Source organism: Paramisgurnus dabryanus, chromosome 22 (genome assembly GCF_030506205.2).
Source record: "Paramisgurnus dabryanus chromosome 22, PD_genome_1.1, whole genome shotgun sequence".
In the NCBI taxonomy this organism is placed as follows: Eukaryota; Metazoa; Chordata; class Actinopteri; order Cypriniformes; family Cobitidae; genus Paramisgurnus; species Paramisgurnus dabryanus.
Window position 1 is genome coordinate 29,702,769 of NC_133358.1, and position 27,998 is coordinate 29,730,766.

General features: G+C 36.3%; 6 protein-coding genes across 12 annotated transcripts; 2 read left to right on the top strand and 4 right to left on the bottom strand.

Annotated features, from left to right (window-relative positions):
• Positions 1-6: 6 nt before the first annotated feature.
• Positions 7-10,091, bottom strand: anks3 (ankyrin repeat and sterile alpha motif domain containing 3). 6 transcript variants are annotated; one of them, XM_065258763.2, is made up of 16 exons: positions 9,465-10,091; positions 8,901-9,086; positions 8,555-8,753; positions 8,332-8,453; positions 8,143-8,224; positions 7,852-7,969; positions 7,158-7,295; positions 6,937-7,062; positions 6,705-6,817; positions 6,434-6,598; positions 6,227-6,351; positions 6,003-6,144; positions 5,645-5,876; positions 2,051-2,110; positions 1,865-1,957; positions 7-1,793 (listed from the first exon to the last, which is right to left on the bottom strand). In XM_065258763.2, the coding sequence occupies exons 2-15, from the start codon at positions 9,077-9,079 to the stop codon at positions 1,878-1,880; spliced, it is 1,881 nt and encodes a 626-aa protein (XP_065114835.1). In that variant the 5' UTR covers positions 9,080-9,086; positions 9,465-10,091; the 3' UTR covers positions 7-1,793; positions 1,865-1,877. The 6 variants fall into 6 exon arrangements, 5 of the variants coding, with proteins under 5 accessions (XP_065114835.1, XP_065114834.1, XP_065114833.1 ...); XR_010529183.2 differs by having other exon boundaries at positions 2,034-2,110; positions 8,901-10,091; XM_065258762.2 differs by having other exon boundaries at positions 1,869-1,957; positions 8,901-10,091.
• Positions 10,092-10,226: 135 nt separating this feature from the next.
• Positions 10,227-12,308, bottom strand: c22h8orf33 (chromosome 22 C8orf33 homolog). The gene is made up of 5 exons (XM_065258769.2): positions 12,047-12,308; positions 11,165-11,385; positions 11,004-11,094; positions 10,758-10,904; positions 10,227-10,680 (listed from the first exon to the last, which is right to left on the bottom strand). The coding sequence occupies exons 1-5, from the start codon at positions 12,069-12,071 to the stop codon at positions 10,445-10,447; spliced, it is 720 nt and encodes a 239-aa protein (XP_065114841.1). The 5' UTR covers positions 12,072-12,308; the 3' UTR covers positions 10,227-10,444.
• Positions 12,309-13,660: 1,352 nt separating this feature from the next.
• On the top strand, positions 13,661-17,489 carry h3f3d (H3 histone, family 3D). The gene is made up of 4 exons (XM_065258779.1): positions 13,661-13,770; positions 14,796-14,942; positions 16,735-16,888; positions 16,973-17,489. Exons 2-4 carry the CDS (start codon positions 14,815-14,817, stop codon positions 17,099-17,101), a joined length of 411 nt encoding a protein of 136 aa, XP_065114851.1. The 5' UTR covers positions 13,661-13,770; positions 14,796-14,814; the 3' UTR covers positions 17,102-17,489.
• On the bottom strand, positions 17,189-19,877 carry uqcc4 (ubiquinol-cytochrome c reductase complex assembly factor 4). The gene is made up of 2 exons (XM_065258780.2): positions 19,671-19,877; positions 17,189-19,185 (listed from the first exon to the last, which is right to left on the bottom strand). The coding sequence occupies exons 1-2, from the start codon at positions 19,736-19,738 to the stop codon at positions 18,846-18,848; spliced, it is 408 nt and encodes a 135-aa protein (XP_065114852.1). The 5' UTR covers positions 19,739-19,877; the 3' UTR covers positions 17,189-18,845.
• A 112-nt stretch (positions 19,878-19,989) lies between these two features.
• Positions 19,990-27,916, top strand: chlsn (cholesin). 2 transcript variants are annotated; one of them, XM_065258777.1, is made up of 8 exons: positions 19,990-20,115; positions 20,432-20,591; positions 21,102-21,200; positions 21,291-21,374; positions 21,820-21,900; positions 26,228-26,466; positions 27,440-27,521; positions 27,624-27,916. In XM_065258777.1, exons 2-8 carry the CDS (start codon positions 20,442-20,444, stop codon positions 27,804-27,806), a joined length of 918 nt encoding a protein of 305 aa, XP_065114849.1. In that variant the 5' UTR covers positions 19,990-20,115; positions 20,432-20,441; the 3' UTR covers positions 27,807-27,916. The 2 variants fall into 2 exon arrangements, with proteins under 2 accessions (XP_065114849.1, XP_065114850.1); XM_065258778.1 differs by having other exon boundaries at positions 20,061-20,200.
• LOC135740423 (G-protein coupled estrogen receptor 1-like) lies at positions 21,912-24,294 on the bottom strand. Its single transcript, XM_065258776.2, has 2 exons — positions 23,654-24,294; positions 21,912-23,493 (listed from the first exon to the last, which is right to left on the bottom strand). The coding sequence occupies exon 2, from the start codon at positions 23,420-23,422 to the stop codon at positions 22,292-22,294; it is 1,131 nt and encodes a 376-aa protein (XP_065114848.1). The 5' UTR covers positions 23,423-23,493; positions 23,654-24,294; the 3' UTR covers positions 21,912-22,291.
• Positions 27,917-27,998: the final 82 nt, after the last annotated feature.

Consider the following 27,998-nt stretch of genomic DNA (forward strand, 5'->3'; position numbering starts at 1 on the left):
TCACTTTTTATTGCCTTATAAAATGTTACATATTGATTTTTTTTGTAACTTTGTCTATTTATTTATAGATTAATTAATGAATTTTTAAACAAACCTATTAATTGCTATATTTATTGTCCAGGTAGTTCTTTATTACATTTTGCATGACTCTTGTGGTCCTCCATACAAACATTGCTCTGGTGCCTATTTTTAAGACATTTGACAAGTTAGGTGTGCGGTTATCAAAAAATAATGCATACCCGTGGAACATTTCTCAACCAATCAGAATAAAGTATTCAACAGACCCAGATTAAAAATACTTTTAAATGCATTGTTGATGTAAAAATAAGACATATATCTTATAATCACAGAAATTGCTTTATTTGTGAAAACACAAGAAGGATTTTCTGTGTGAACCGTAATAACAACCATCCAAAAGTAAATAATCGGCATGATTGTGTTTAGTTACAATATTGCAACATAATTATACATAAAACAAGTCATGACGAGAAATATACAGGATCACAATAACAAGCAAACAAAATGTTAAAAATAGAGATGCACCAATACTAAGTTTCTCTGCAAAAGTTGATTATGATGTCTGGCGATACCAATAAATGTTTCGATTAGTTTGGTGGTTTACCATTTAAACTTTATTTTACATTAATGATAACTGACACTGAATATTAAAATAGTATCTTAAGTTTCAAACAATTTAGTTAATTACTATCAAAACTAAACTTCAAGCTGGCAAACTCTTCTTTACAAACAGTGGTTTGTTGTGTTTCCAGTCCATTTTAAAGGTATAGTTCACACAAAGATTAACATGTTGTCATCATTTAAGGAAGATGAATTTGGGTAAGCGCACAGTTGACGGTACCCATTGACTTCTATAGTAGGAAAAACAATACTATGGAAATCAGTAGGTACCGTCAACTGTGTGCTTACCAATATAAATGAAATCATCTTCTTTTGTATTCAACAGAAAAAACTCATACAGGTTTAGAACAACATGAGAATGAAGAAATGACAGATGACGAAATCTTAATTTATGTGTGAATTATCCCTTTAAATGACAGCATATGCGAAAAAATTTTTTTATATATATATAATATATATATATATATATATACCAGCTAAAATCGATTATTGGCCGATGAATTGATGCATCTCTAGTTAAAATGTTAAAAACAACTTCTTATGTAAACTTTCGGGCTGAATGAAATGTGTCGGTTTACATAAGAATGATTTTATGAACAGTAAACACAGAAAATCCTTCTACGTGTGTTTCATGAATTGATATATTTACAGCAAACATCATATTTTAAAAGCACAACATTATGCCAACATCCCAGTTAAAAGATAGCTTAAGATTTAGGAATAAAACTGAATTAATATTTGGCTTTAAATAGGCAAACTTTACACCAAATGCATAGACTTTTCAGAGGTTTAACGTGTTGTACAGCAATAAACAGTGTTCGTGTTTATACAAACATTTTTGACAGTCTTTCTGTGTGCACCTGTTCCTGACAGACAGCGCCTGGCTCCGCCCTTTCCAACACAGCTCTGTCTGTGATTGGTTGATTCTCTAATCTTGCATCTGGAGCACAGGCATAAGAAATTCTCTTCGCCCGCTTGTCGTTTCTTGTCTTCTGTCACCGGCCGTTTGTCTGTACTATTGGTACTTGTTCATATATCTCCATCTTTACATACTCTCTTCAGACCGGACCGACACCTATATATCTCTCTCTGGCCTGCAGATGTTTGTGTGTTCAGGGTGCTTTGTCACCCCCCGTCGTTTAAAAGCTAAAATCCTGCAGACAGAAGACACATCAGTATGAAAGGTGAAGAAATGATACATCTTGAGAGAGAGCGAGAGACCGACCCACTGTTAGATGCTATGACTCCCAGCTACGTGAGCTTTTCTCTAGGGAACTCAGACCCTGTAGACGTTGAAAGATTTCCTTCAGACCGTCAGCTACAAGAAACACACAAAAAATGTCATTTCACAGGTTTTTGTATGTATTAGGAAATTGTCTGCTGTATATACATACAAGAGAGCAAGTCTTACAGAGTTCTCCCATATATGAGTCCATCTTTGACATCAACTGAGCACATTTAACACCATCACCTAAAACAGAGACAAACACAAAGAATGTGCCTATAATACACAATTATAAACAGATTTTAATGTTATATTTTTAGCCATTTTGCTAAAAGTGAGGAGAGGACATCAAAGTACAGGGAGTCTGGGATCAGCAAATGATCACAAGCCGAGAACTCGGGTCGGCGAAAGTGGGAAAGCACCACATCGGCCCCGACTTTTTAAAAGTTTTTATCAGTAGTCTTTTACATAGTTATTGTTAATATTAACTGTTTTTACACCTTCATCTGGTAATTTAGTTTTATTGGGGCATAAATTGTATTTGTCTATTTTGAGTTCTCATTAACTCATTCCCTGCTAGCCATTTTTTGAAACGTTGCCTGCAAGCATTTTTGGTGATTTTCACAAAAGTTTCACAAAATGCCTTCCAGGAATTTTTTTTTTAAAAATATATAAACATACAAATATATCAAATGAAAGAACAGTCACTCCGCTTACAAACAAACAAAACAGGAAAAAACGTTTCATCCTATCTATATTTTTGTCTCTGCTTATAAATTCTTAAATATAGGTATTTGTCTCTAAAAATATTTTTTTTAGCAAAAAGCTAAAATAATTGCATGTTTTTATGAAGGAATTTTGTTAAGAGATCAGATTCAAAACGGTTATCAAAACATACACAGAGACAGAATTTAAAAATAGTAAATAACATTTTGGCTTCAGTTTTTTCATAAATTGGATAATCGCAGTATTGCAGATTAACATAAAGATTAATCAGGAACATGCTTTTTTTATGGAAATGTTTTCTCTTAATTAACGAGATAACTCATCAATAGCGGGGATAGAGTTAAACACGGCATTCAGATTAAACAAATAAAATCTATAAATATTTTCTTAGTAAGTGTTTCATTTAGATTTGTTAAAATTTTTTACATTTTATTTTTGTAATGAATTCCAGTGACTTCTTTTCCAAGGAGGCATGAATGCGAAACTCGTCAAAACATCGTCATTTGTGCGAATGGTCATGTCAAAATACGTGCCTGCAACAGACGCTTCATAAGGGTGGTTATGATAAAAGAGACGCTCACGTTTGCTAGATACTCTCTGAAAGGATTAGTCCATTTTCTTTAAAAAAATCCAGATAATTTACTCATCACCATGTCATCTAAAATGTTGATGTCTTTCTTTGTTCAGTCGAGAAGAAATTATGTTTTTTTAGGAAAACAGTCCAGGATTTTTCTCATTTTAATGGACTTTAATGGATCCCAACACTTAACACTTAACTCAACACTTAACAGTTTTTTCAACGGAGTTTCAAAGGGCTCTAAATGATCCCAAAACGAGGCATAAGGGTCTTATCTAGCGAAGCCATTGTCATTTTGACAAGAAAAAAAAATGCACTTTTAAACAACAACTTCTCGTCTATCTCCGGTTCTGTGAAGTGGAAAGGTCACGTGTTACCATGGGCGTAGATTTAGGGTGGGACGCTAGGGACATGTCCCTAGCAATATTCAGGAAAGACTGAATTGTCCCTAGCAATAATTTTGACCAAACAATTAATCTGTATTTATATATAACCACTGATGTCCGTATTATTCTTGTGTTTTCTATTTCTTACTTATTATATTTTTTTCAGGAATCATTTAAATGAGATTAGAAATCTTTCGGGAATGCAATCCCGTTCTGTAAAAATGACGCTCTATGTGGTACACAAACGGTTAACAGCTTTCGTTCTCTGAAATGCCCGCCTCCGTAACTCACATCGCTAATATGATTGGCTTTGCATTTCTTTAGTCCCGCCTCTCTACTCACATTGCTAATATGATTGGATTAGCATTTCTTGAGTCCCGCCTCTCTAAATCACATCACTTTATGGGCTAGTCTTTACTCGCTACGTGTGATAGGATGGTTTCACTTTGTACAACGCGCCAAAGTTCACTCAACAAGACGCGCGTGATTATTCGGGCTACAGGTAAGTGAGGAAGAAAGTGTTATTATACCCACTGTAACTGTTTCATTCACAAAATACAGAACAAGTTGTGTCACATAATGATTCAAGGACAGTGTTTTCAACAATACACGACAATCCCATGTTAACCTGAGGAGTTGCAAACTTTTGTCAACCTTTTATAAATGGGGTAGCAAGGTTATTTAGGGGGTCCCTAATCCATGAAAGAAAATAACCTCAACATGGTAAAAACGTGAATTCATGTCATGATTGCTGAATACTTTACATAACTGCACTGTGGTCATTACTTGCACAGATGTAGACATAATGTAAGGTTACATTTTAAACTTAAAACTATTTTTTCACACTGATTAACTGTCTGTTAATGAAAAGAAGATTTAATGTGAACTACAGAAACGTTAATAAATGTTGTTCAGGAAACAGCATGATATACATACCAACTTCAACACTGGGATTTTTTTGGCAAAATTAAATTAAGAATTAAATATTAATTGCATATTCTTCATTGTTATACAGTAAATATGAATTCATATATGTTGTGATTTTAATTTTTTTGACAAAGACTTAAACAGTTACTGTTTATTAGGCTCTAGGACATAACGAATTGTTTATTATAGTACATTAAATTTGGGATGGCACCGGGGGTGGCGAGTCGGATGTCACTGAGTAAAGTGCATACTGAGTTGTCTGTTGTTTATTTCAAGTAAACGGTGATAAACAGTTTTTGCAATGCGACCATTTTATTTATGTCCCCACCAATGCCAGAATCAAACCTACGCCCTTGCGTGTTACATATATGAAACGCACATTTGCGGACCATTTTAAACAATAAACTGACACAAAGACATTAATTAGTATCAGTTGACAAACAACAACGTTGGAACGGTCCTCTTTCTGCACACTTGTAAACACTGGGGCGTAGTTTCGCATTCGTCATCCGTGACCTCTTGACGTGATGATGTATTACGTGAGGTCGCGCTGGCGCATCACAGGACCGGAGATGGACGAGAAGCTGTGGTTTAAAAGTGCATATCTTTTATTTTTCTTGTCAAAAATGAAAATCGTTTCGCTAGACAAGACCCTTATGCCTCGTTTGGAATCATTTAGAGTCCATCAAAACTCCATTTAAAAAAAAATGTTAAGTGTTGGGGTCTATTAAAGTCTATTAAAATGAGAAAAATCCTGGAATGTTTTCCTCAAAAAAAATAATTTCTTCTCGACTGAACAAAGAAAGACATCAACATTTTGGATGACATGGTGGTGAGTAAATTATCTGGATTTTTTAAAGAAAATTTACTAATCCTTTAATCTCATGTGATTGTCTCTTTAATCATTAACCCTTTCAACGCGTATGCAGCATGGCACGTAGTTTCCATGATGGACCGAACACATATTTTAACACGACGAGCCACACACACGACACCTCAAACACATATTTGGGGTTTTTTGGCCGCCACGGATTAATTCATTATTTTTCCATCAACTCATGAACCCCCTGCAATTCCTTGCGAACTCCAGTTTGGGAAACCTTGGTTTAGTTTATAGCTTTGAACTTTTCTTTTTAGAATGTCTGTATACAAACATCAACACACCTTTAGCCACAGATCGAGGGTCTTCCTGTATGACCTGCGCCAGCTGCGTTTGACTGTTGCGTAGAGCGTGTAGTTTTGTGTTTAGCGTCTGAACGTGCTTCACGTTCTCCTGCAGTTCAGTCTGAACGCTCTTCCACACCATCTTCTCCTCCATCAGACATCCCTCCATCACAGCACGCAACTCTTTCTCCTGAGACACCTGAGCCTGTAGAGACTCCACCTCTGCACAACGCTAAACGCATAAAGCGAAGCTCGAATTTATTTACATGTATGCGTTCGGCAGATGCTTTTATCCAAAGCGATTTTGCTTTTGCCAACTGAGCTACAGGAAGACTAAAATAATGAATCTAGTCAGCACCTTGTGAAGTTGTATGGCCATTTCTTGCATTTCTGCCTCTAGCTGGTCTGCATACGCTTGTTCCAAAGCATCACTGGGCGGCCGTGCATTACTGTGCCAGCGGGCTATTGCTGATGTCATCTTTCTTTTCGGACCAAACAGCCTGTAGAGAAGAAATAAATAAATCACAGTTGCGTAGTAAATCAAAATAAGAGAAGAAGCTGGATTTGTAAAGAGGTACTCACGTAATTCCCACTTCCTTCAGGTCGTTCTCGGTAAGAGTCAGAAAGATTCTCAGGTCGATGTCTTGCTCCTCCAGCAGGGGGAGATATTTTCTAAATCCAACTTGTTCCAGGAACTCTGCGAGATCCTATATCATACATACATACACGTAGTTTTCAACGGATGCAACACATCAAACAAAAACACACAAGGATATATGAAGAACAAACCTTGGGTCCAGTGTATGAAGGATGTTGTCTAGAGGAAGATGGCCCTTCACAGTAACCCGAAGTGTACCTGGCTGCAGGGCCGCTCTCGTTGTATACGCTCTTGTTTTTGGAGTGCTGGAGTTTGTTTGTTCGCCGGACACAACTTCTTTTGGCTTGATCGGAGTCCTGGAGGAATTAAACAGAAGGAAAGCATGTTTCTTTAGTATCTCAAAGTATCTCATACTATCTCATAGTCATAGTAAAATCTAACAGCAGATATTAATGTGCTGACCTCATTGCTTTCTAGCGACGCCTCTCTGCTGAGCCCGAGAAGGTTGGACAGACCCTCACTACTGCTGCTACTGCTCCTCACGGTGGGCATGTCATTATCAAAAAACAGCTCATCTGCACACACGCAAGACAGAGAATCACAATCTGAGCAGACGGATCACAGATCCGACAACACCAGGGTTTATGTATGTTTAGGTAACGGTAACTCCACGGATTTGTGTGTGAAAAGTCACCTCTGCTGCTGTTGCTCTGTCCGTCGAGTTCATTAATAGGGGAAGTGACATCACGGTTGCAGATTCCCTCGCTCTGATCGCTGACATCAGGGAAGGTCACGTATCCAGGTGGCGTCACTGGCACCTCTGTACGGCATGATCAAACCGGATTAAACCAGACCAAACCATGATGGAAAGGCTGAGTAGGACGTTCTATGCAAAGTGTGAGAACATTTAAGTACCCTGCTTGGAGCCGACTCTGAAGCGCGCTATAGCCTGAGGGCCATCGTGAATACTGGGGCCTCTGGTTCTGCTGCGAGCAGAGCGGACCCTCGGGGTCGAACTTTCCTCTTCGGAGGAACTCAATTCATCGTACAAAGCTAAAGAGAGAGATGGAGAGAGGTAATAAAAATTAGTAAATCCTAATGAAAGAGTCTGGAAAAAACGCCTCTTTAATTACATGCTTATATCACTTACAGGGAATTTATAGGGATAGTTCGCCAAAAAAACTTGATAACTAATCACCCTCATGTTGTTAAATAATTGTATAAATTTCTTTGTTCTGCTAAACACAAATGAAAATATTTTGAAATTGTTAATACCCAAACCGATCTGGGGCACCATTCACTTCTATAGTATTTATTTTTTCCTTCAATGAAAGTCAATGGTGCCCCAGATCTGCTTAGTTACAAACATTCTGCAGAACAAAGAAATTTATACAGATTTGGACTTCAGGGTAAGTAAAGGATGACAAAATTTTACATTTTAAATTATACAGATCAGTACATGTGTTCCCCTGGGATCCAAACCCATGATGTTTGCGCTGCTGACCCAATGCTTTACCAATTAAACTTCATTGCACTGTAAGTGGATTTGGATGAAAGCATAACCATATAAAATGCAAATGTAAAGGATGTGTGTCTGTGTGCAACTGACCTGATTTGACTCTCATCACATGCATGTCAATGAGACCGGCGATGTTACTGTGTCCATACATCATAGCCAGAGCTCTCGCCGTCTCTCCTTTATTGTTTCTCTCCTCCGTCCGCACACCCTGCCGTAATACAAGTAAATGACTTTATAACAAATATATTAATGCATCATTAAACGTTTACACCCCTAATTTTATATAATTGACGACGGGCCATTGAATTATAAGAAAATAATGCACACCCAAGGTGCAATGCGTTTAGCAACGTTTAGCTCAAAATTAAAGTTCACACTTGCATGGTTGAGCAGGTACTGAACGATGATTTCATGTTTGGATGCTGCCGCCTCCATAAGAGGTGTAAATCCAAAAAGTGGCTCCCTGAGAGGGCAGAGGTCATAGATTAAATATATCTTAACAACACTAGATTCACGAGTGCATTTGGGAGGGAATACATAAAAACTTATTTGAGATCAAAAGGTACTCACTTGACGTTTGCATTGGCATTGTTGTCTAATAAAAATTTGACCATTTGCTTATGTCCATTAGCTGTACTGTGCAAAAGAGCCGTCCATCCACGCACATCCTTGTATTCCAGTTGTGCTCCTTGCTTTGTAAACATTTTTCAAACATTTTTCAATCATATCACATGCGTTAGTTTGCACTTATACACCAGATGAGAAGATATATAACATCACAGCAGACTCTCACCTGCAGTAAGAAATAAGCGATGCTCTCATTGCCACAGCTGGCGGCGAGCATCAGAGGGGTCAGGCCTTTAGATGTTGTGGCGTTGACGTTGACGCCCGTCTCTAGCAGCAGGTTAACGATGTTATCGTGACCGATATAAGCAGCATACATCAGAGGAGTCCAACCTCCTATATTCTTTCCATCCAAATCTACATCACCCCTGCAATAACACAACACTATATAGATGCATATATAATGTATATATTTTGCACTGTGCTTGTTTAGTTTAGGACATATATGGGACACACACATGTTGTGTGTGTGTGTATTGTGTATGGGAATATAATGTGTGTTTATTCTAGCTCACCTGCGGATACATTGGGCCACAACATCATACTGTCCTATAGAGCAGGCGGTGTGAAGATCCAGCGGTACATTCAGCTCTTCTGGACCGATCAAAGCGTTACCTGCGCCCGCCAGCCACACAGACAGACTCGATCCTAACTGATCCGATTCACTGCTGGCCTCATCACTCAGTTCAGACATCTTTTTGCTGAAAAACATCTCTTATATTTATTTTTCTCCAAATGTTAATAATATAAATACACTAAACGTTTTACGAGTAATAGGGTTATAATTATAGTGAATTTATTCCCTTCCAGGTTATCAAACAAATGCATTCCGTTATCTGGCACCAGATGTTTACGTAAACAGTCGTGCACAAATTAAACTCTTTAAATAAATGTTGTCTTTAATCGTATACTTAAATTGCTCTAAAGTTTGTAAATTAATTGCGTAATGTTAATGATAAAATGCACTTTTTTATGTAAGCTACGAAAAAGTTATTACCGAACCGTGAATGCTTTAAATACAACAAATATCATAAACTCATCACTGCCACTAAATACACCACAAATAAACGAGTACAAACCTATAAATAAATTAAACTTTCCGAAACGACAGTTTAATGTTTTCTTCAGAAACTGCATCGGCAACTCAAAGGAAGTTTTGTGCTCCAGCCGGGGCGTATTGTGCAGAGGATTATGGGAGTTGTAGTCTATTGTCTTTTCCTTATAATGCAGGCCGATTGGGTGGCGTTCTATAAGAAACTACATTTCCCAAAGCGTTCGAGTTACAGCGCTGATATCTCGCGTACCTGATGACAACCACACGCTTGTTGTTAAACTTTAGATTTTTACAGACAAACTTGACAACAAAAGCTTGTTTCGTTTAATGTAGAAGATTAATGGTCCACGAACATTAGTAAATAAAATTGTGCACGAGCAATAAGCTGACATTTGTTTAACATCTCCCAATACGTTGCCATAGCAACTCACTACATTCATTGTGCAACGTGCATCCAACCAGATGTTCAAAAAAGGTATTAAAAACTTGGAAAATATCACATTCATGTGAAAAATTGACGAAAACTAAGCCAAACTATGAACATTTTATAAAATAAATTTAAAAATATGGTACTACATTAGACAAAATCAAGAACAAAAAAGCAAGAAAGACCTATGAAGCTTTTTGTTATTTTAAATTGTTAAAATAACCTTTTTATTTTACATTTTTATGTATGTTTATTTGTTTTCCACTTGTTGTGAGTTGTATAGTTATTTATAAATCTTTGTATAATTATTGCATTTGTGTAATAAAAGAAAAAGGTATTACAATTAAATATAACAGTTACTACTAGAAAGCTCGTGATTTTTATTTTATTTCTATTTTTTAAGTCTTCTCCATGATTGGAAAATACAGCAATCTGTAAATTTTAAAAACAACATTGTAAAGTTAATGAAATGCACAAAAAACCTTGAGTTCAGGCACTGCATTATGCATTGCAAGATCTCAATACTCAATCAAGTGTCTACTTCAAAAAGTCACAAATCATACTGGATGATTTCACAGTCACAATTTAAAGTTGAAGCAAAACTCCTCTTGTGTTTTAGTGAATACAAATGGTTTGGTCTCTCCTTGGCTTTCTTTAACAATCCCTGTTTGTTTATTTGTCTCCTGAGGACCTTGTGGAGTGCGTGTCTCTTGAGATGTAAACGTTTTGCTTGTTGATGGCGTCTTTCTCTCAGCCTGCCGGTGAAACACAGGTTTGCACTCAGAAACAGAAGTGACCCGGGCAGAGTTCATTGCTGTAGAGAAAGAGACGTGTAATTTATATCTCACTTAACAAGAAGGAAACCCAAATTGTGAAATATTTTTGTCTTACTTGACTGTATGAGTTTAAACTGTCTGGTTCTTTCTTCTTCCATCTTTTTTCTGTAGTCTCCTGAGACGGCCCGCATCACCTGCCTCTTCTTCACCAGGGGAGCTTTGGTGCTACGCAGTGTCTTCAAAGCACGACTTGCCTCCTCCCCTGAACACAAACACATTTGTGTCTAATTCAATGCATCAACTGTGCGGGTTTAATTTTTCCAGAAATTCATACATTTCGTTTATGTAGCTCTGTGCTTACGTTGTTTGCTGGACGTTTTTTGAGTTTTTAACCCCAGTTCAAGCTGTTCGATGCACCAGTCCAACTCTCGATTCAGCTGCTCATCAGGAGTCTAAAGAAAATATCTGTTTTTAAAAACTATAAGTGATCCTAACAATGTAAAAGTTATCATTACTGCTTACCAATTTAGTGCTTTCTTGTTTAGATGTCCCCTCAGTAGTGCCCTTCATCTCTTGCTGTTGGCTGTCTTTTCCTTCCCCCTTCTTTTTCTTCTTCTTGATTTTTTTGGCATTGGCAGAAGCCTCAGAGCTTTGTGTTGCCGGATTGGGATGCATCGTATCAGTCTCTATTTCTCCACTTTGTACAACAGGATTTTTTTCATTTTCCAGCATTCCAAGTGTTCCTAGAAAGACATTGACTTTAGACATTGAAAGCATATCCAGTATCTACCTGCTGACCTTTTAAAGGGGACATATCATGAAAATGTGACTTTTTCCTTGTTTTAGTGCTATAATTGTGTCCCCAGTGCTTGTATCATCCTAGAAAATGTAAAAAAGATCAACCCAGTAACTTAGTTTTGTTTAACTATTCTCTGCAAGCATGTGAAAAAATAGGTTATTTAAATTTTGCTCCCCTTGTGATGTCAGAAGGGGATAATACCGCCCCTAAAGCTGCACTATCCAACCACGGCACTGCCATTTTGTGCAGAGATCAGCTCATTTGCATTTTAAAGGACACACACAAAAATGGCACATCTTTGCTCACACCTACAAAGTGGCAATTTTAAGATGCTGTAATAAATTATGTATGGTAATTTGAGCTATATCTCTAAAGAAAACCAAACATTTAGTTTACGTCTTAAAAACCAAGCAATACAATACACTACACTCAAATAATTAAATATTCTTTTTAGGAAAAAAATTAAGGTGAGGGATTTGTTTGCGTTCAGTAAAACAGTTTCTGTCCTTAAGGTTTTTCTGTATATTTAGTCTTTGCAAAATGAGTGATAGTAAATGAACGATTTAAATGAATGATTTATGAACTGTAGTGTGGGGAACTCTTACCCGTTTTAGCTGATTCCTCTGTCATAGCTGAAGTTGATTATTTTTGTATACAAAACCAGATCTTTTCGCACTTTTCTAAGAAAACACTAATGTTTACTTTTTAAATGTACAGAACCTGAGCCCAATACAAACCGGACAGAAACATGTAACAGTCAAAAAACGTCTGCATCGCCTGTAATAAATCCACATGACATTTATAAACACGAAACACCCATGTGTGGATATCCTTATATACTGTGCAACAGCCAAATGGTTCCGCCGCAACCGATAGGAACAAACCCTACATTGTAAAGGTTCCGCATGCAGCAGAGTACAATTTACTATTTTCCACTGAAGCAAAATATAAGATATAAAAATCAATCAGTAAAGCGTTATATTAATAGTTAATTTATTATTACATTCGATAACAATTATTATTAATAAATTAATTCTTCACTCAAACCTCAAAAAATAAAGGGAAGACTATTTAAAGAAACTAGTGCGTACATGGTTGTTTTTACGTGGTTATATAACAGTCTGCTTCCGTGCTTCGGAGCTTGAAACTAAGGAAATGAATCCAGATAGTAGGTATGATGACAAAATTTTCAAAAACCCCAAAACTCTAAATTTATCACATCACTAGACAGAGCAGACATTCCCATTTGCAAAGAAACAAGGATTGTAAAAATCTATTGAGTATTGAGAAAGTTATGATATTTTTAATATTAGAAATCAGGGGAAAAAGTTATATATGGATGTCTATGGAATGTGTGTGACCGAAATGCTGCTTTTTCACAAGTTTTTGCTTGTAACTTTCTCATTTTATCAGATATTTGCATGAAATTTTAACAGAAGGTAGAATTTTGTTAGTACTTTCAAAATAAATTATAAACATTTAATGTTTTAGTTGGAATGGGCATCAAACTTTAGTTGGAATGTGCATCAGACCCATGGTAACCATGGTTTTAAGAACGATACCTGCAGTGGACGTTCTGACAGAACGTTCACTGTAGTCTATTTATAGATACGCGACTACGAAATTTCCGCGGTTTATTTAAATACCTTCTCCACCATAGACTATGAGTAAAATGTTTCAGGACCAAGATAAAAGATATTTATTTGGGTCCATCTACCTTTCATTAGAGACCAGAGCTTAGTGGAAGCACACCGCCCGGTTGAAACTGACACAAATGTTTAAACAGTTGCTGTGAATTAAAAACACCTCCGAGTTGAAAGTTAAAAATATCAAACGCTTCCGGTGGTCGGACTTGACCTTTTTATTGTCGTATTTAGTAAAAACATACTACAACCTTGCGGCGAGAAGTGGATATTGCATGACACACATTTAAAAGTACTGCATGGGCTGAAACAGATTCTTCGACCCAGAAATTCGACGCGCGTGCCCGCGATGTCAGCATTGCTACAGATAGTGTCTAACACATAACCAGAAACATTCTTGATACAACATATAATAGAGTATAATCAACAAAGATTGTACATCACTTTTATATACACGAACAGAAATGTGAGAAAACCCCAAATTATATCAAAAAGCGCGCTAGAGCTATCAAGTATTCATTTTAAGCCTGTGTAAAGCGCTTCGATTCGTCAGCCAATGAGAGACGAGAAAGGCGTGTCTTTCAGTGCGCACAGACGTCACCAACTGTATAAATAGAGGGCAGCTTGCGTTGCGCGTGACCGACACTCGTTGTTTTGGGTTTGACGAATTAACCGAAACAAGAACCGTAAGTAAGGTTTATGTTCTTTATTAAACAAACTGAAACATATTACATCTTTTATGTAGGACATTACACATTGTTAAACTTTAGAGCAATGTTTAGGTTAAGATTTGTGTCTATTCTCATCGAAAACAGAAAGCGTCGAATTTCGAACCGTTTTTGTCGCGGTAACGTTAGCTTCGTGCTAAGCTAACGAGCTTGAACAAGACGGTTACTTCTGTTTATATCTGAAATTTTCTGTTACTTTATCTTAACCCTTTGTTTACATGTTACGTTCAAAATATATGTTTATTAAATATGTACAACGTTTTTCGCTTAAACACTTTCAGACACTGAATTACTGAATTGTCGGTGTAGACAAAGAAAGGCTGTAATTTGTGTTCTTGGGCGCCATGTTACACATAAAGACAGAAACGTGTCTGAGTCACATCATGAGATGGTGTCCTTCACGTCTCCATTAATCATGCTTTTTATATTACTAAATGTCCTGTTTGTTTTGCCAACGTGTTAAAGGTACAACGCCGATATATTTTGAATTAGTTGCTGAATTGTTGAATGAAAGTGTAGAGTTTTGCCTTCAGGTTGTTTGCGCGCGCGCGCGCTTGTGTAAAACGAAAGCTTAGTCAGTATGTGTGTGTGTGTGTGTATGACCCAGTGTCCCACTGCGAGCTATTGCTATGGCAAATCAAACCTGAACACATTTTTACTGCAATGTGCCCATGTAAACTTCACGTATACTTTCATAATACATTAAAACGCTACATTTCTACTAATTGTGCTCTTATATTTTTTCCCAGACGGTATAACGTTAACTACCATTTTACAAAATGGCGCCCCCAGGTTGTTAGGTTGGTTCACGTTAGTTGTGGTTCGTCGAGTCGTTGTCGTCATGGTGCCTTTTCCCCATAAACGTTACATGTGAATGCGTAACTTTGTTATGAGTGGAAAGGGTTGTTTTGTTGCGATGACGTCACGCCATGTGGAATTTCCCGCCACTGTTGTATTCATCGATGCGTTTCTTTTCTTTTCAGATCACTTTAATAAAGTGCCATGGCACGTACTAAGCAGACCGCCCGTAAGTCCACTGGTGGCAAAGCCCCCAGGAAGCAGCTGGCCACCAAAGCGGCCAGAAAGAGTGCGCCCTCCACCGGTGGAGTCAAGAAACCCCACAGATACCGGTGAGAAAGGCATTCATTTAGTGCTTGAAGAAATGCAATTATTTGCAAAACTGTTTTGTTTTTAATATCACTGCTACACTTAACTGCCATGATGTATACTTTTTATAATGTTTTTAGTACAGACCATTTACATGGTAATATTTTGGTTTCACTTTACCATGGTACTGCTGTTGTGTTATTTCCCTTAATGATAGTTTTAGTTTGTAGAGCATACCTGTGTACCTGCTTGACTTTACAAGTTTATTTTCTTTTCTTTAGATATCATGACTACATGTGCAGTGTATATATTATGCAAAACTTTTTTTATAAAACTTTTAAAGGAGAATTCTTCTACAAAAAATCCTGAAAATGCGCTCATCCCCACGTCATTCAAGATGTTTGTCTTTATTTGTAAATCAAGGAATTAATTTTTTCCGAAGATTTTTCTTTTTTTAGTAAACTTTATTGGACCTCAGCGGTTTAATTTCAATTTATACCATGGGTCTGTTTAATGCATTATTCTGATTGGTTGAGAAATGTTAAGTAGGTATGCATTTTTTGGTAACCGCACACCTAACTTGTCAAATGTCTTAAAAATAGGCACCAGAGCAATGTTTGTGATAAGAGGAATAATTATTTTTTTATAATTCAATCGCCCGTCGTCAATTATTACTTGCGTAATTTAAAATCGCAGTTTCAAAGGCTCTAAACGATCCCAACATTGTTAGAGATAAGGGTCTTGACGATCGTTTCGCTAGATGTTTTTGCCTATAAAATTAATACTTAACATCTTGTAGTGCACTAGCCGTGTGACGCGCCAGCGTGACCTTACATATTACGTAATTGCGTCGAAAGGTCATGTGTGACGTATGCAAAACTACCACTCCAGTGTGTACACGTGTGGAGAATAAAGACCGTTCAGATGTATGTGAAATGATATTAAAGGAATCGTCCACTTTAAAGATGGGGCCCATTGACATATATCAGTATTTTTTTCCTTCTATGAAAAGTCAATGGACCCCATCTTTAAAGTGGACTACTCCTTTATTGTCTTTGCATCAGTTTGTTTAAAATGGTTCAAGTGTGCGTTTCTGCATGATTATGCAATACGCAAGGTCACGCGTCGCAGCTGGTGCAAGAGAAGTAGTTATGGTTTAAAAGTACTTTTTCTGGCCGAAAATGACAATCGCTTTGCTAGACAAGACCCTTATGTCTCGGTTGGGATCGTTTGTGCTCTCTTTGAAGCTGTGTTGAAACTAGTGATGGGAGAAACAAAGCTTTTCGGGGCTTCGAATCAAACCAATTGCTTCAAAAATTGATTCAGTTTTTACGACGTTCAATACACCACACACGCTGGTGACACCTGCAGGTCAAAATTGTTAAAGCAACAAGATCAGTCCAAATGTTTTTCACTTTACAATAATTTTCTAAATGTTTAAGACAAATAAAATTTAACTTGATACAAAATTACAAGTGTCTTCCGTGTTAGTTTTATTTGGCAAAACAAATCATTAAAACTAACTCCCCTTTTAATATGCACATTTTTGTTATTTAAATCTGTCTATAAACAAAAAGTACACAAAATGGAAGTGTTGTTGGTCAGAAGGATAAATGTTTTATGAATTTGCATAAAACTGACCCAAGTTCACTTAACCATATTAGACACTGGGGGGTGTGAGTTACTTATCAGGCTTTTTATGAAAGTGGAGTATTTCATAAAGTGTGTGTTCAGGTTTTTCCCTCAAAGATTGCATTGTGCATTCATTATACAATTAAAAGAAAATTAACTTTTCTTTTTCCTTTTTCCCTCTAGCCCTGGTACCGTTGCTCTTCGTGAGATTCGTCGGTACCAGAAGTCCACGGAGTTGCTGATCCGTAAACTTCCCTTCCAGCGTCTGGTTCGTGAGATCGCTCAAGATTTCAAGACCGACTTGCGTTTCCAGAGCGCCGCCATCGGTGCCTTGCAGGTAAATTTCACCGTTCTGAATTACAAAGAGTGGTTTTATAAAGATCAACTTGGTTATTAAAAGTAATGTTTCTGTTGAATGCAGGAGGCAAGTGAAGCATACCTGGTGGGTTTGTTTGAGGACACCAACTTGTGCGCCATCCACGCCAAACGTGTCACCATCATGCCCAAAGACATCCAGCTGGCCCGTCGAATCCGCGGAGAGCGAGCTTAAACTCTTGACTATTTACTCAATCTTTTTTGTGTGGAGGATTATATGGGGAAGGGGTTTGTTGTGTGGGTGGGTCAGGAGGGAGGGAGGGGCATTTGGGGTTCTTACTCTTGATTATAAATGCCTGTGTAGTTTATTTTTTTGTATTTCTTTTTTGGTAGTTGCGGTAGGGGAGGGGTATCTTGTGTTTGACTAGTAGGGGGGCAGCGTCACAACATTCCGGGAGCTCCTCAGGGTTTTAAAGTTTGTATTTTAGACTTTCATATACCTCTGCCTAGTCTGCATGCTTCATGATGAATTAGAATGTGTCCATTTTATTTCTATCGTTATTATATTGGGTTTCTCTTCTATTGTGGCCATTTGGTTGTAAATAAACTTTCCACTACCTCAAGGTTTTGATGCTTGGTTTGTTTTTAGTTAAAAAATGCTCATAATGGTATGTTACCTACAGTCAGAACAAGTACTTAACATTTGATTTGATTTTGTCACATGCATATACTTTGCTACTGGTCACTTGTCTAAAACCAGCAGATCCATGCCAGGTGTGACATTGCTGAAAAATTGCAAATGTAGATTGCAATACACATTACAATGGTTTCCATTGCTATAACAATAATATTAATACTTCATTTAAGTACATGATTTCAGATTCATGGTGAAACCGTTTGGCTTGCCTTTTCCCAGAAAAAATTTGAAAAATTTAAGATTTTCAGTTTTCAAACAAATAAGTCAAAAGTCCTGTAGTAGTGTTTATTTGAAAGATGCCATTGTTTGGATTCTTTGTCTCCAGCGTGATTACAAACAGTCCCTTAAGCTTTGTATTTCCTTTATAAAATTTTTTTATGGTGGTTTAAGTTCGCTTTACTGCTCAAGTGAGATTAATTTCAGCATTAATTCTCCCTACATCATGTGGGCATTAACCAAACACTTCAAACAACAATTTAAAACTCTTAAATATTCCCATTTCTTTCTGTAGATTTGATTGGCTCCAACCAAAGGCATTATCACTGGTTCCAGTTTCTTTTTAAATGCATTTATTCTAACTTTCCTATTTAAAGATTTTGGTTTACATCCTATCCCATTTGACCCATGCAGTATCCGTTTTTCTTTATTCCTAGAACCTTTACTGAAGTTGGTCACAGGTCATATTAACACTTCTCAATTATCTTTTTCACTTTTCTATTTCTCTTCACTCAGGGTGCATTTTATTTTTTCTCTTTTCACTCAAATGTATGTCGTCTTGTGTGTACATACTCCTGTTTAATACACTTGTAAACTGTAGGTGGAAGCATAAGGGAGTTAAATATGTTTATTTTGTATTGTTGCCCCCTCAAAAATGTTACATTTCAAGGGGATATCGTTTTAATAAATTCAAATAATTTTATTGTTCAAAGTTTTTTTTGCATCATGTAGCAAGCATCACATTTTGCATTTTTCCTTCAAAGTCCTATTTGTAATATATAAATGAATTGTTATAGATTTTCGCCTCTGATGGCATTCACAAGGTAAATGTACAAAATGGGACTTAAATTTAAACAATCAGGTTTATTGTACAGATCCATGATGAATTCACTGGTTCACTAATGATTTCTCAAAGTAGTTCATTATTGTCTTAACCACCGACTAAAATGTATCTGATTTAACTTAGTTTAGTTCTTAAACTAAGTCTTTTGAAAGTTTGGGCGGTTGCAGTTCACAGAACAATAAATAAACATTACAAATGGAAAATGTCCCATTTAAGCCACTGTCAGGGTTTGTTTTTGACATCGTCATCTTCCTCTTCATCAGGCAGTAGTTCTGGTAAATGTTCATACAGGTTTTTCTCCAGAGACTCATCTATCGCTGTCTCTTTTCTGAAGACACACCAGAGAAGAAAGCCCACTCCTATAACACTGATGGGTAATACTTTCCACCACGGCCGCTGAGAAGTGCTGCCCAGCGAGCGGTCCACGCTCCATGATCTGTGGCTGGCTTTGCTTGTGGAGAACTTGATGGGTTTTGATAGTTCTTCGTCATCTTCATCTGGAGGTTTTCTGGACTTTGCATGAAGCTGTGATGTCATGGAGAACATTCTTGTGGCACATGGTCTATAAATGAGAAAGAAATACATGTTACTGAAACATTACTTTTAAAGATGGCAGTAAATATGTAAAGGTTGGGGACAAATTTGATTCCCCTCAAATGTGTCCGTCTTAAAAACCTAGACAGTCTCATTACAAGAAACATTAGAAATGTATCTAGTTTTGGGTAAAATCATCATAGTATTCTTTATTAACAAAAACTGATCACAGGTCTTAACCAGAAAATTTAAAATGTCATTTAGATACAGATTCCCCAATTCAAGGTCAGATGGCCATTTATTAATCTATACACCATTCAGAGGAGATGTAAAGAAAAATTAAGATATAAATCTATAAACATTATAATGAACAGAAACATATTTATCTTTACTATTACTAGTGATTAATTTATCGTTTCATGTGTAATACACGTGAGTTTGGCTATCAAAACCTCTCTTAAGTGAAATAAAGACTGTTTCGTAAATTTATGCGAGGACAAAATGTAAACTTGCCTGGTAGAAATTTGATGATATAAAGAAACTTGTGATAATTGAGAGCAAATTCGTCCTGTTATTGTCATCTTGAAATTTCTTCACATCAGGCGTGAATTTCCCCGGCTATGTAACTCGTGTGCAGCGGTGAAATCTGCCCGACATCGGATTCAACCGGAAGCAACATAAGTTAGTTCCTACCTAAAACACTTCAGAGAAAATAGTTTGCCGTGTTTTAACAATCATATTTTCAATTATATAGCGTTGTTATATCAGTAACTACGAAGTTAGTTTTAATTTATCGATAGTTTTTTCTTTTACGGCACTTTGCTATGGTCACATGTTTTGGAATCAACCAATCAGCGAACAGAATTTTGCATTGTCGCAGCAACGTCATCAAACGTGGTGTGTCTTGGTTCCTGTTTAATGGCGCTGCACATCTACACGTGAGATTTAGGAATTGTTGGTAAATATCTTTATTATTCTTGTTAAGATATCTTTATATTTTCGCCATGCAGTTGCTTTTGACAACTAGTATTTTGCTTCATTATGTGAGTAGTTGAAATTCATTACGTCTGTCGTTTCATGTTTTCATATTTTGCATCACCAAAATCTACTAACCTTTATTATAAATAATAATATTTTTAAATTGATATAATGTGTTTGATCACTATTATAATTTGTACAGTCTATTATGTTTTGAGATTTCTGTAAATGTCATCTTAGTATTTATACTTTGTGTCATGTTTACAATGATGTAATTTAAATCTGCTCCACTCCAGATTTGTAACCATGACTAAAAGTCAAGCTCCAGCAACCCAGTGTAATTCTGCCAAAAAAAAGAAATCCAAACCCACTAAAGAGGATTTCACATCATGTGTACAAAATGAGAAAACAGAGATGAAAGGCAAAACCAAAAAGAAGAGAAAGACTGATGATGAGGTTTGTGGTTTTATTCTGCGAAGTGGCTGTGAAATTAATTACAAATGTAAAAAGCTGACATGTAAATGACATTTTATCTAAAAAATATTATTACACTAAAATAAAAATAATAATAAATAAAAATTTTATGCACATATTGGTGTTTATTTTAATTGCAGGTACATTTGGTGTTCAAAGTATTTATTCAGCTTTTTTAAATGGTCATATTTTTACATGTTTTACATTTAACAATATAATGTAATTAATAACAGACTAATTCGAACAACAGGAACATGAATTTTAGACATATAAGACACTTTTACAGAAAGTAATACATTGTTATGGCCTGTAATGTCTTGTGATCCATAACAATAAGCACTTTATTTTATGAAAATAAAGAAAAATATAAGAATTCAAAAAAATAATGACTATAGACACCAGATGTACCTGCAATCATAAATATACACAGATACTAAAAACGTAATGTTTCATATTGATTTAATGTGAATGTTTGTCTGTTTTTCATCTCAGGTGTCTGATATTTCAGAGGATAATGTACAGATGATACAATCAACGGACACAACAAATACAGATAAACACAAACATAAGAAAAAGAAAAGAAAGTCTGAGGTGTGAGGATATGTTTGATTTTTTGAATTAGTTTAATAATCTCTTAATAATGTTTTGTATTCATGAGAATATATTTCTTTGATTTGGAAGCAAGAGGAGCCTGAAACAAATACTAATGGAAATGCAGACCATGAAGAGATTACACAGAAGAAGAAAAAGAAAAAGAAACCTGAAGTAAGTAAAAGTAATGTTTCTTAATTTTATTATTTTATGTAAATATGCAATTTATATTAGAGGTTTCTCAGATCGGTTTCTAAGGATAACTCCACTTTAATAAAAAAATCCTGATAATTTACCATGTCATCCAAGATGTTTATGTCTGTATTTGTTTAGTCGAGAAGAAATTAAGTTTTTTAAAGAAAACATTTCAGGATTTTTCTCCATATAGTGGAGTTTAGTGGACCTCAATACAATGCAATGCAATATATCAGTACCATTGTTTTGTCTAAGATGCACATCAGTTTCTGTAAGGTACGTTTGTAAAAACTTCTTAAATGTCCTAATATAACTAAGACCTAGTCCTGGCTTAAACCACATCCTTGTCTGGGAAACCACCACACCCCTATATGTATTTTTTAAAGTTGACAAATGTAACTTTTATATATATTTGTTCCTTTAGATCCCACAGGATGAGCCGACAGAGGACACGGCACTCAGACAAGAAGATCAAACAAAGAAAAAGAAGAAAAGAAAGCATAAGGTGATGATTAAATCGTTTTTGACTTCAATTTCAAGATAAAAGGGAACTCTATAGCTAGGTACACATCAAGCCGACAGTCGGCCTTCAGACAGGTTTCGAGCGTCCTCTGACTTTTATTGCTGTGTTTCTTACCGTCAGCTAAAGTTTAGACTGTGGTGCTCGTCTGTGAGCTTCTTTGGCATAGACAACCAGTCTAAAAAAAGAAATGACTAAGCAAGAAACGACAAAGTCGAGAGGGAGCCAACACAACGCTTATTTCAAATCAAACAAGCCCCACCGTTTCTGTTTTAATACATCAACACAAGAAAAAACTGCATTCATTAAGTGAGTTCATAAGGTTTATATTGCATTTCATTATAGTGAACTTGTCGTATCTTTCCACATGCAATGTTTAATCCAGTCTGTCACAAACACACTCCCGGCCCTCCTCTCCGCTCCTGAGGTCACGCTTCTCCTCTGAGTCTTTATTCTCATGAGAACAAGAATGGTGGACGTTCATGCATGCGCCACAAGGACAGGGAGGTGTCGTGTTTGTAGTCTGTATGCGAGTATGCAGGTGGCACACGTGGTGTGTGACAAACACATGCAACTTGTGCCTAAATGTGTTTCCTAGCAGACTGTACACCAGTGGGTTTAAACAGCTGTTGGCGCAGGCCGCTAGGGTCACCGTGTGCCCCGTCAGGGGGTACCGTTGCCACAGCGTGTGGTTTCCACGTCGCCGCGAGGTGTCCGTGTCTCCATTGAGCAAATGCACGCTAATGAAGACGTTTTCTGGCAGCCAGCACACAAAGAATACGGTCACAGCCACAGCGATCATGCGCAGGGCTTTGGTTCGTTGCGGGCGTTCAGAGCGCAGGAGTACGCGTGCGATTAGTGCGTAACAGACTCCCATCACGCAAAATGGCAGGGCGAAGCCCAGCGTCACTTCTAGCCATTGCACCTCGACCACACCAGCAAAACAAAAGCCACGCCCCCAGCCGTGATATATGTGCGCCGCGGCGAATGGAATCAGGGTGCACAGGGTGGCCGCCGCCCAGATGGTCCCGCAAGCCCTTTGGGCGACTCGTGAACGGTGAGCGTTATCAGGTATCGCTCGTGCTCTCAAACCGGTCAGCGCCAGGCAACGGTCCAAACTCATCCAGGTGAGCGAGAACACGCTGCTGTACATGTTTACCTGCAAGAACAGCGCCATGCAGGAGCACAGCACTGCGTCATCGTAGTAATGTTCACTCAGGTTAAACACTTCAATCAACGAATCCAAAACCAGCACTAGGTCAGCCAGGGCTAAGTTGGTGAAGTACAGGTCAGGTGTGCTCATCCGCTGTCGAGGGTCAAAGTTCACCAGTAGGATCAGGATGTTACCCATGAGGCCGAGCGGGAAGAGAAGGATGGTGTAGATGCAGGACAGGACGAGACTGATGATGTAGGTGTCCTGAGAGGTGGAGTTTGTTACGTTGACATCAATAATGGACGGGTGTGGGCCGGATCGATTTGAAGGGAAAACGACGGGGTCAAAAGTCATCTTTATCTGTCACGCTTTATTCATGCACATAGTGAGAAAACATTCTGCTTGACTTTTCTGTTTTTCAAATACTGTAACACACAAAATAAACACGTTGCATTAGTAAAACACTGTGTGACTCCATATATTTCAAAACCTGGTTGTTTCTTTAATAAATAACACAAAACTGCATCTAGGTGTTACTACTTATCAGCTGAAGTTTAAAATGAAACGCTGTTAGAAAGACTTTACCTTATATATATTCTGTTATCCAGTTTTTTCCAGGTATTGTCCTTGTGGTTTGACCTCATATGCAAAACATTTGTCCTTTAAAGTCACAGAGAAATAAATGCAAATGTCTTTCAGTAGGTTTATTAGATTCGCTTTCCATTCTCTCATCTTCTCGGTTTTATAATATTGAAGCTGTAGAAGTTTCTTCTGCTTAAGTCTGTGTCTTATGTAGAAATATGTAAGTACAGGAGAATCAAGTTGTACTTAACAGACACACACACACAATGGTCGCTTGTGTTTACCCTAAACAATATGATAGATAAACGCTCCATTACGTCCCCTGCTGCTGGCAAACTACAAGAGAGGAGATATAGAGTTGCAAGTGTGTATGTGAAGAGTCGCTTAACTAGACAAATTTACTTTGTGTTTTGACAAAATCAAAATTTTGCATCGTTTTGTGCTCATGTGGTAAAGCATTGTGTTAACAGCGCAAAAGGTTATGGGTTTGAACTAGAGCTGCATAACAACTAATAACAACGAATTGTTTGCATAATAACAGTTTCTGTTTACATCATGTGTGTGTTTAATAATTCTGTATATATAAATACACTGCAAACAATGATTTTCAAGAAAAAAAATTATTGTTTTCATTAAAAATATCTAAAAAATTCTTAAATTAAGATGCTTTTTCTTGATGAACAAAACGACCCAAGAAAATAAATATCAAATTTAAGTGATTTTGTGCATAAAACAAGCAAAAAAATCTGCTAATGGGGTAAGCACATTTTTCTTGAATTTAGTGTTTAAGAAAAATGTATAAGATTTTTTTTCTTACCCCATCGGCAGATTATTTTGCTTGTTTTATGCACAAAATTACTTAAATTTGATAGTTTTGGTCTAAAAACTAGACTTATTTTCTTGGGTTGTTTTGCTCAAGAAAAAGCATCTTAATTTAAGAATTGTTCGAAATTTTTACTTAAAACAAGACAAAAATATTACGACAATGTTTTCTTGCAAATCATTTTTTGCAGTGTATACATACATGCATGTATATATATTTAAGAAATATTTACATGTGTATATACATTTTTATATTTATATATCATTTTATATTATAAATAAATATGAATACTTAATATATACACTTTTTTTTCTTAACATTATACATGCATGTGTGTGTGTATTTATATATTTAGCTTTTAGATTAGTTGCAATAAGTTTGTCTTGTATTCAGTAGAAATATCTAAAATTCTTAAATCAAGATTTATTCTCTTGATGAGCAAAATTAGCCAAGAAAACAAGTCTAGTTTTTAGACATATATATATATAAATATATAAAAAATATATATAATTTAAGTGAATTTGTGCTTAAAACAAGCAAACAAAAAATCTGCCAATGGCGTAAGAAGTTTTCTTGTTTTTTTTTTTCTTGAATTAAGTGTTTAAGAAAAAAAGTTCAAGATTTATTTTCTTGTTTTTTGTTTTAAGCACAAATTCACTTACATTTTTTTTTTGTCTTGAAACTAGGGATGCACCGATACTGGTATCGGGTATCGGCCTCGATACCACATTTTCTAAAGTACTCGTTAAAAGTCCCCCGATACCTGGAATCGATACCACGGTCTGAGAAATGTCTATGTTTGAGCGGCGTGTAAGGGGTTAATGCCTCGTGTTGTCCAAAGAGGCAGAGTTTACAACAAACTGGAAAACTAGTCCTTTGTTTTTTTGTTAAATTATATGACTAAAGCTGTTACCTGTAAATTTAAATCATGTTTTTTTTATTAAGTACTCAGTATCGGTATCGGCAAGTACTGAAATGCAAGTACTCGTACTCGTATTCCAAAAAAGTGGTATCGGTGCATCCCTACTTGAAACTACACTTATTTTTTAGATCATTTTGCTAAATTTTTCGATATTTGTTCTGAAACCAATACAAAAATACTAAGTAAGAGTCATTTTTTTTTAACTGCAGCCCTAGAAACACATATATTAATAAAAAAATGTATGTGCCTTGAAATGCACTGTAAGTAGTAGTAGTCACTATGGATAAAAGCGTCTGCCAAATGCATAAATGCAATGTAATAAAAGTTTTACAAGAGTCAACATGATCTTTAGCACATGCAGTTGTTGTATTATGAATACATCATTTATTAGGTCAAACTTCAAATATATTTTTTTTATACTCGGACAGTATTAGTGTTTGGTTAAGTCAGACACTTTCAAATATGTTCATTTGTATTGCCATAGCAAGTTCATGTCTTGAATATTGAATATTTACTGTAGTTGTATCATGGTATATATATCAAAGTACATTGTAAATAAACAAAATTTATGTCATCAAAAAAATGTTTTACAATTTTGATTTACAAACAGTATGGCATTATGAACAATGTTGGTTTCTTTTTTTAGTTTGAGTTTAATGAATGTGCTGATGGCATTATAAAGGCTTTGAACTTCCAAATTTTCCAGGAATTGTATTTGCATAGACATGATCAACAAGCACCCCTAGGCTCAACTGTAGTCTTTCATCACTTTGATAGTGATTATTAAACACACACATTAACTGTGCTACTATTAATAATAAATGTCTTGTAGGATTCTGGAGATGTGAAAGAAGCCTCACCGACACAGGAACAGTGTGGTGAGGAGGAAGAGGACGGCTCAGATGGTGTGGAAGATCTCAGTCCAGAGGAAAGACGAGTTTTGGAAAGAAAGCTGAAGAAGATCTTGAAAAAGGAAGAGAAGAAGAAAATGAAAGAAGAAGGCATAAGCACAAAACCAGAGACGGTCATGACAAATGTAGCTGAAAAGCAGGCGCTGGAGTATCTCACATGGTAATTTCATATAAAAAACTTGGTCTCAGATCAGTAGTAGATCAACGTTTTTTTATGAACTATTTTATTATAGACAACAACTGAGTGAAAAGTCAAAATAAATGAACAATTTCTTTTGATTAGTTTATATTACTATTTTTTTATTAGTTTTTAATATCAGGCTGTTTTGCTTTAATAACAGCATTAATTTGGATGGCATCCTCATTACGATTGACAAGTGAGGATATCTGGTGATAACATTGCCACTGTCACAACTATTCTGATTGTTAAATATATTTTAAATATAGAAGGAGCTCGAATGCAAAGCTGTTAAATGCCACCTCCATCAAAAATCGGATAATCGGCACGTTTTCATCAAAAACCTTGCATCAGATCTGCTTAATACAGCTTTTTTTACAAAATCCACTAAATTTTTAAGTGCACAGGAAATTAATTGAATGACCGACAGCGCACAAAACGACTGTGGATCACATACAAACTTGAGTCCCTTTACCACTGGTACTCACATGGATCACAGCGCCCCCTAATGTGTGCTTCAGTTTCTTCATTTATACATTCTGACTTTTTCTCATCATTTGCAGTGTTTCTAGTTGCATCTATAATGATTTTGCAACTGTTTACTATGTCTTATCCAAAGAACTGGATTGCTTTTATAAGTGGAGGTTTTTGCAAAAAATAAATAAATAAAACGTGCATGCACTTAGAGGGTTTTGCAGCGAAAGACAGTCAGATTTATTTAAGAAAAACAATAAAATTTTGTGAAAAGAAGGCATTACAATAACCTTTTCATTGCCAATAAAGTAAAATTACTGAACCTAAACATAAATGAAATGCTCATTTACAAGAAAACATGTCAGACGCACTTAGAAGGTTTTGCAAAAATTCCAGTTTGGTACCAGTTATTTCCTTATTTTAACAGTGATTATAATAACAATATTTTTAATTGATATCTTCTGTATGTGCGTCTATGTAGCTGGTCTGAGAGAAGAGATGAATGGAGGTTTCAGAAAACCAGGCAGACGTGGCTCCTGCAGCACATGTATGACAGTGTAAAGGTAAAAAACATCAGCATTCATACATATACAGTACATACAGCTTGCATTGTAACAAATGTTATTTCCTTTTATCCCTAATTCATCTTTCTCTTTGTTTTAAAGGTGCCTGATAGTTATTTTGAGGTGTTGTTGTCATATCTGGAGGGTCTTCAGGGAGCAGCAAGAGAAAAATCACTGCAGAAGGCTGAAGCAATAGTGCGCTGGGAAGGACAGGGTGATGATGGAGACACGGCAGATGATGAAAAGAAGAAACACAGAGCTAAACTGGTCATACAGCTGCTATGAAAGTCTTTCTGTGAATCTATTATTTATGCTCATTTAAACAAGCAATCTAGTTGTAATACCCTGTAAATATGTACAACATCACATCAAATAAATTGATTTGATGGTTTTAATATGTCTGTACTTTTTTTATCAGTATTTTCAACATTTTCTTCATTTTAATAAACTCAGATTCTTCTCTACAAAACAACTCAC

Excerpts from the sequence above, each read along its gene's own strand:
- anks3 (XM_065258762.2), bottom strand. The coding sequence starts at position 9,097 with ATGTTTTTCAGCAAAAAGATGTCTGAACTGAGTGATGAGGCCAGCAGT. Across the intron at positions 8,454-8,554 it reads TCGCTTATTTCTTACTGCAG|CAAGGAGCACAACTGGAATA; the intron begins GTGAGAGTCTGC and ends ATGTTTACAAAG. Across the intron at positions 6,599-6,704 it reads CGTCGCTAGAAAGCAATGAG|GACTCCGATCAAGCCAAAAG; the intron begins GTCAGCACATTA and ends TAATTCCTCCAG.
- c22h8orf33 (XM_065258769.2), bottom strand. The coding sequence starts at position 12,071 with ATGACAGAGGAATCAGCTAAAACGG. Across the intron at positions 11,386-12,046 it reads AGAGGAATCAGCTAAAACGG|GAACACTTGGAATGCTGGAA; the intron begins GTAAGAGTTCCC and ends ATGTCTTTCTAG. Across the intron at positions 11,095-11,164 it reads AACAAGAAAGCACTAAATTG|ACTCCTGATGAGCAGCTGAA; the intron begins GTAAGCAGTAAT and ends TATTTTCTTTAG.
- h3f3d (XM_065258779.1), top strand. The coding sequence starts at position 14,815 with ATGGCACGTACTAAGCAGACCGCCCGTAAGTCCACTGGTGGCAAAGCC. Across the intron at positions 14,943-16,734 it reads AAGAAACCCCACAGATACCG|CCCTGGTACCGTTGCTCTTC; the intron begins GTGAGAAAGGCA and ends TTTTCCCTCTAG. Across the intron at positions 16,889-16,972 it reads CCGCCATCGGTGCCTTGCAG|GAGGCAAGTGAAGCATACCT; the intron begins GTAAATTTCACC and ends TGTTGAATGCAG.
- uqcc4 (XM_065258780.2), bottom strand. The coding sequence starts at position 19,738 with ATGACAATAACAGGACGAATTTGCTCTCAATTATCACAAGTTTCTTTA. Across the intron at positions 19,186-19,670 it reads TATCATCAAATTTCTACCAG|ACCATGTGCCACAAGAATGT; the intron begins GCAAGTTTACAT and ends TCTCATTTATAG.
- chlsn (XM_065258777.1), top strand. The coding sequence starts at position 20,442 with ATGACTAAAAGTCAAGCTCCAGCAACCCAGTGTAATTCTGCCAAAAAA. Across the intron at positions 20,592-21,101 it reads AGAGAAAGACTGATGATGAG|GTGTCTGATATTTCAGAGGA; the intron begins GTTTGTGGTTTT and ends TTTTCATCTCAG. Across the intron at positions 21,901-26,227 it reads AGAAGAAAAGAAAGCATAAG|GATTCTGGAGATGTGAAAGA; the intron begins GTGATGATTAAA and ends AATGTCTTGTAG.
- LOC135740423 (XM_065258776.2), bottom strand. The coding sequence starts at position 23,422 with ATGACTTTTGACCCCGTCGTTTTCCCTTCAAATCGATCCGGCCCACAC.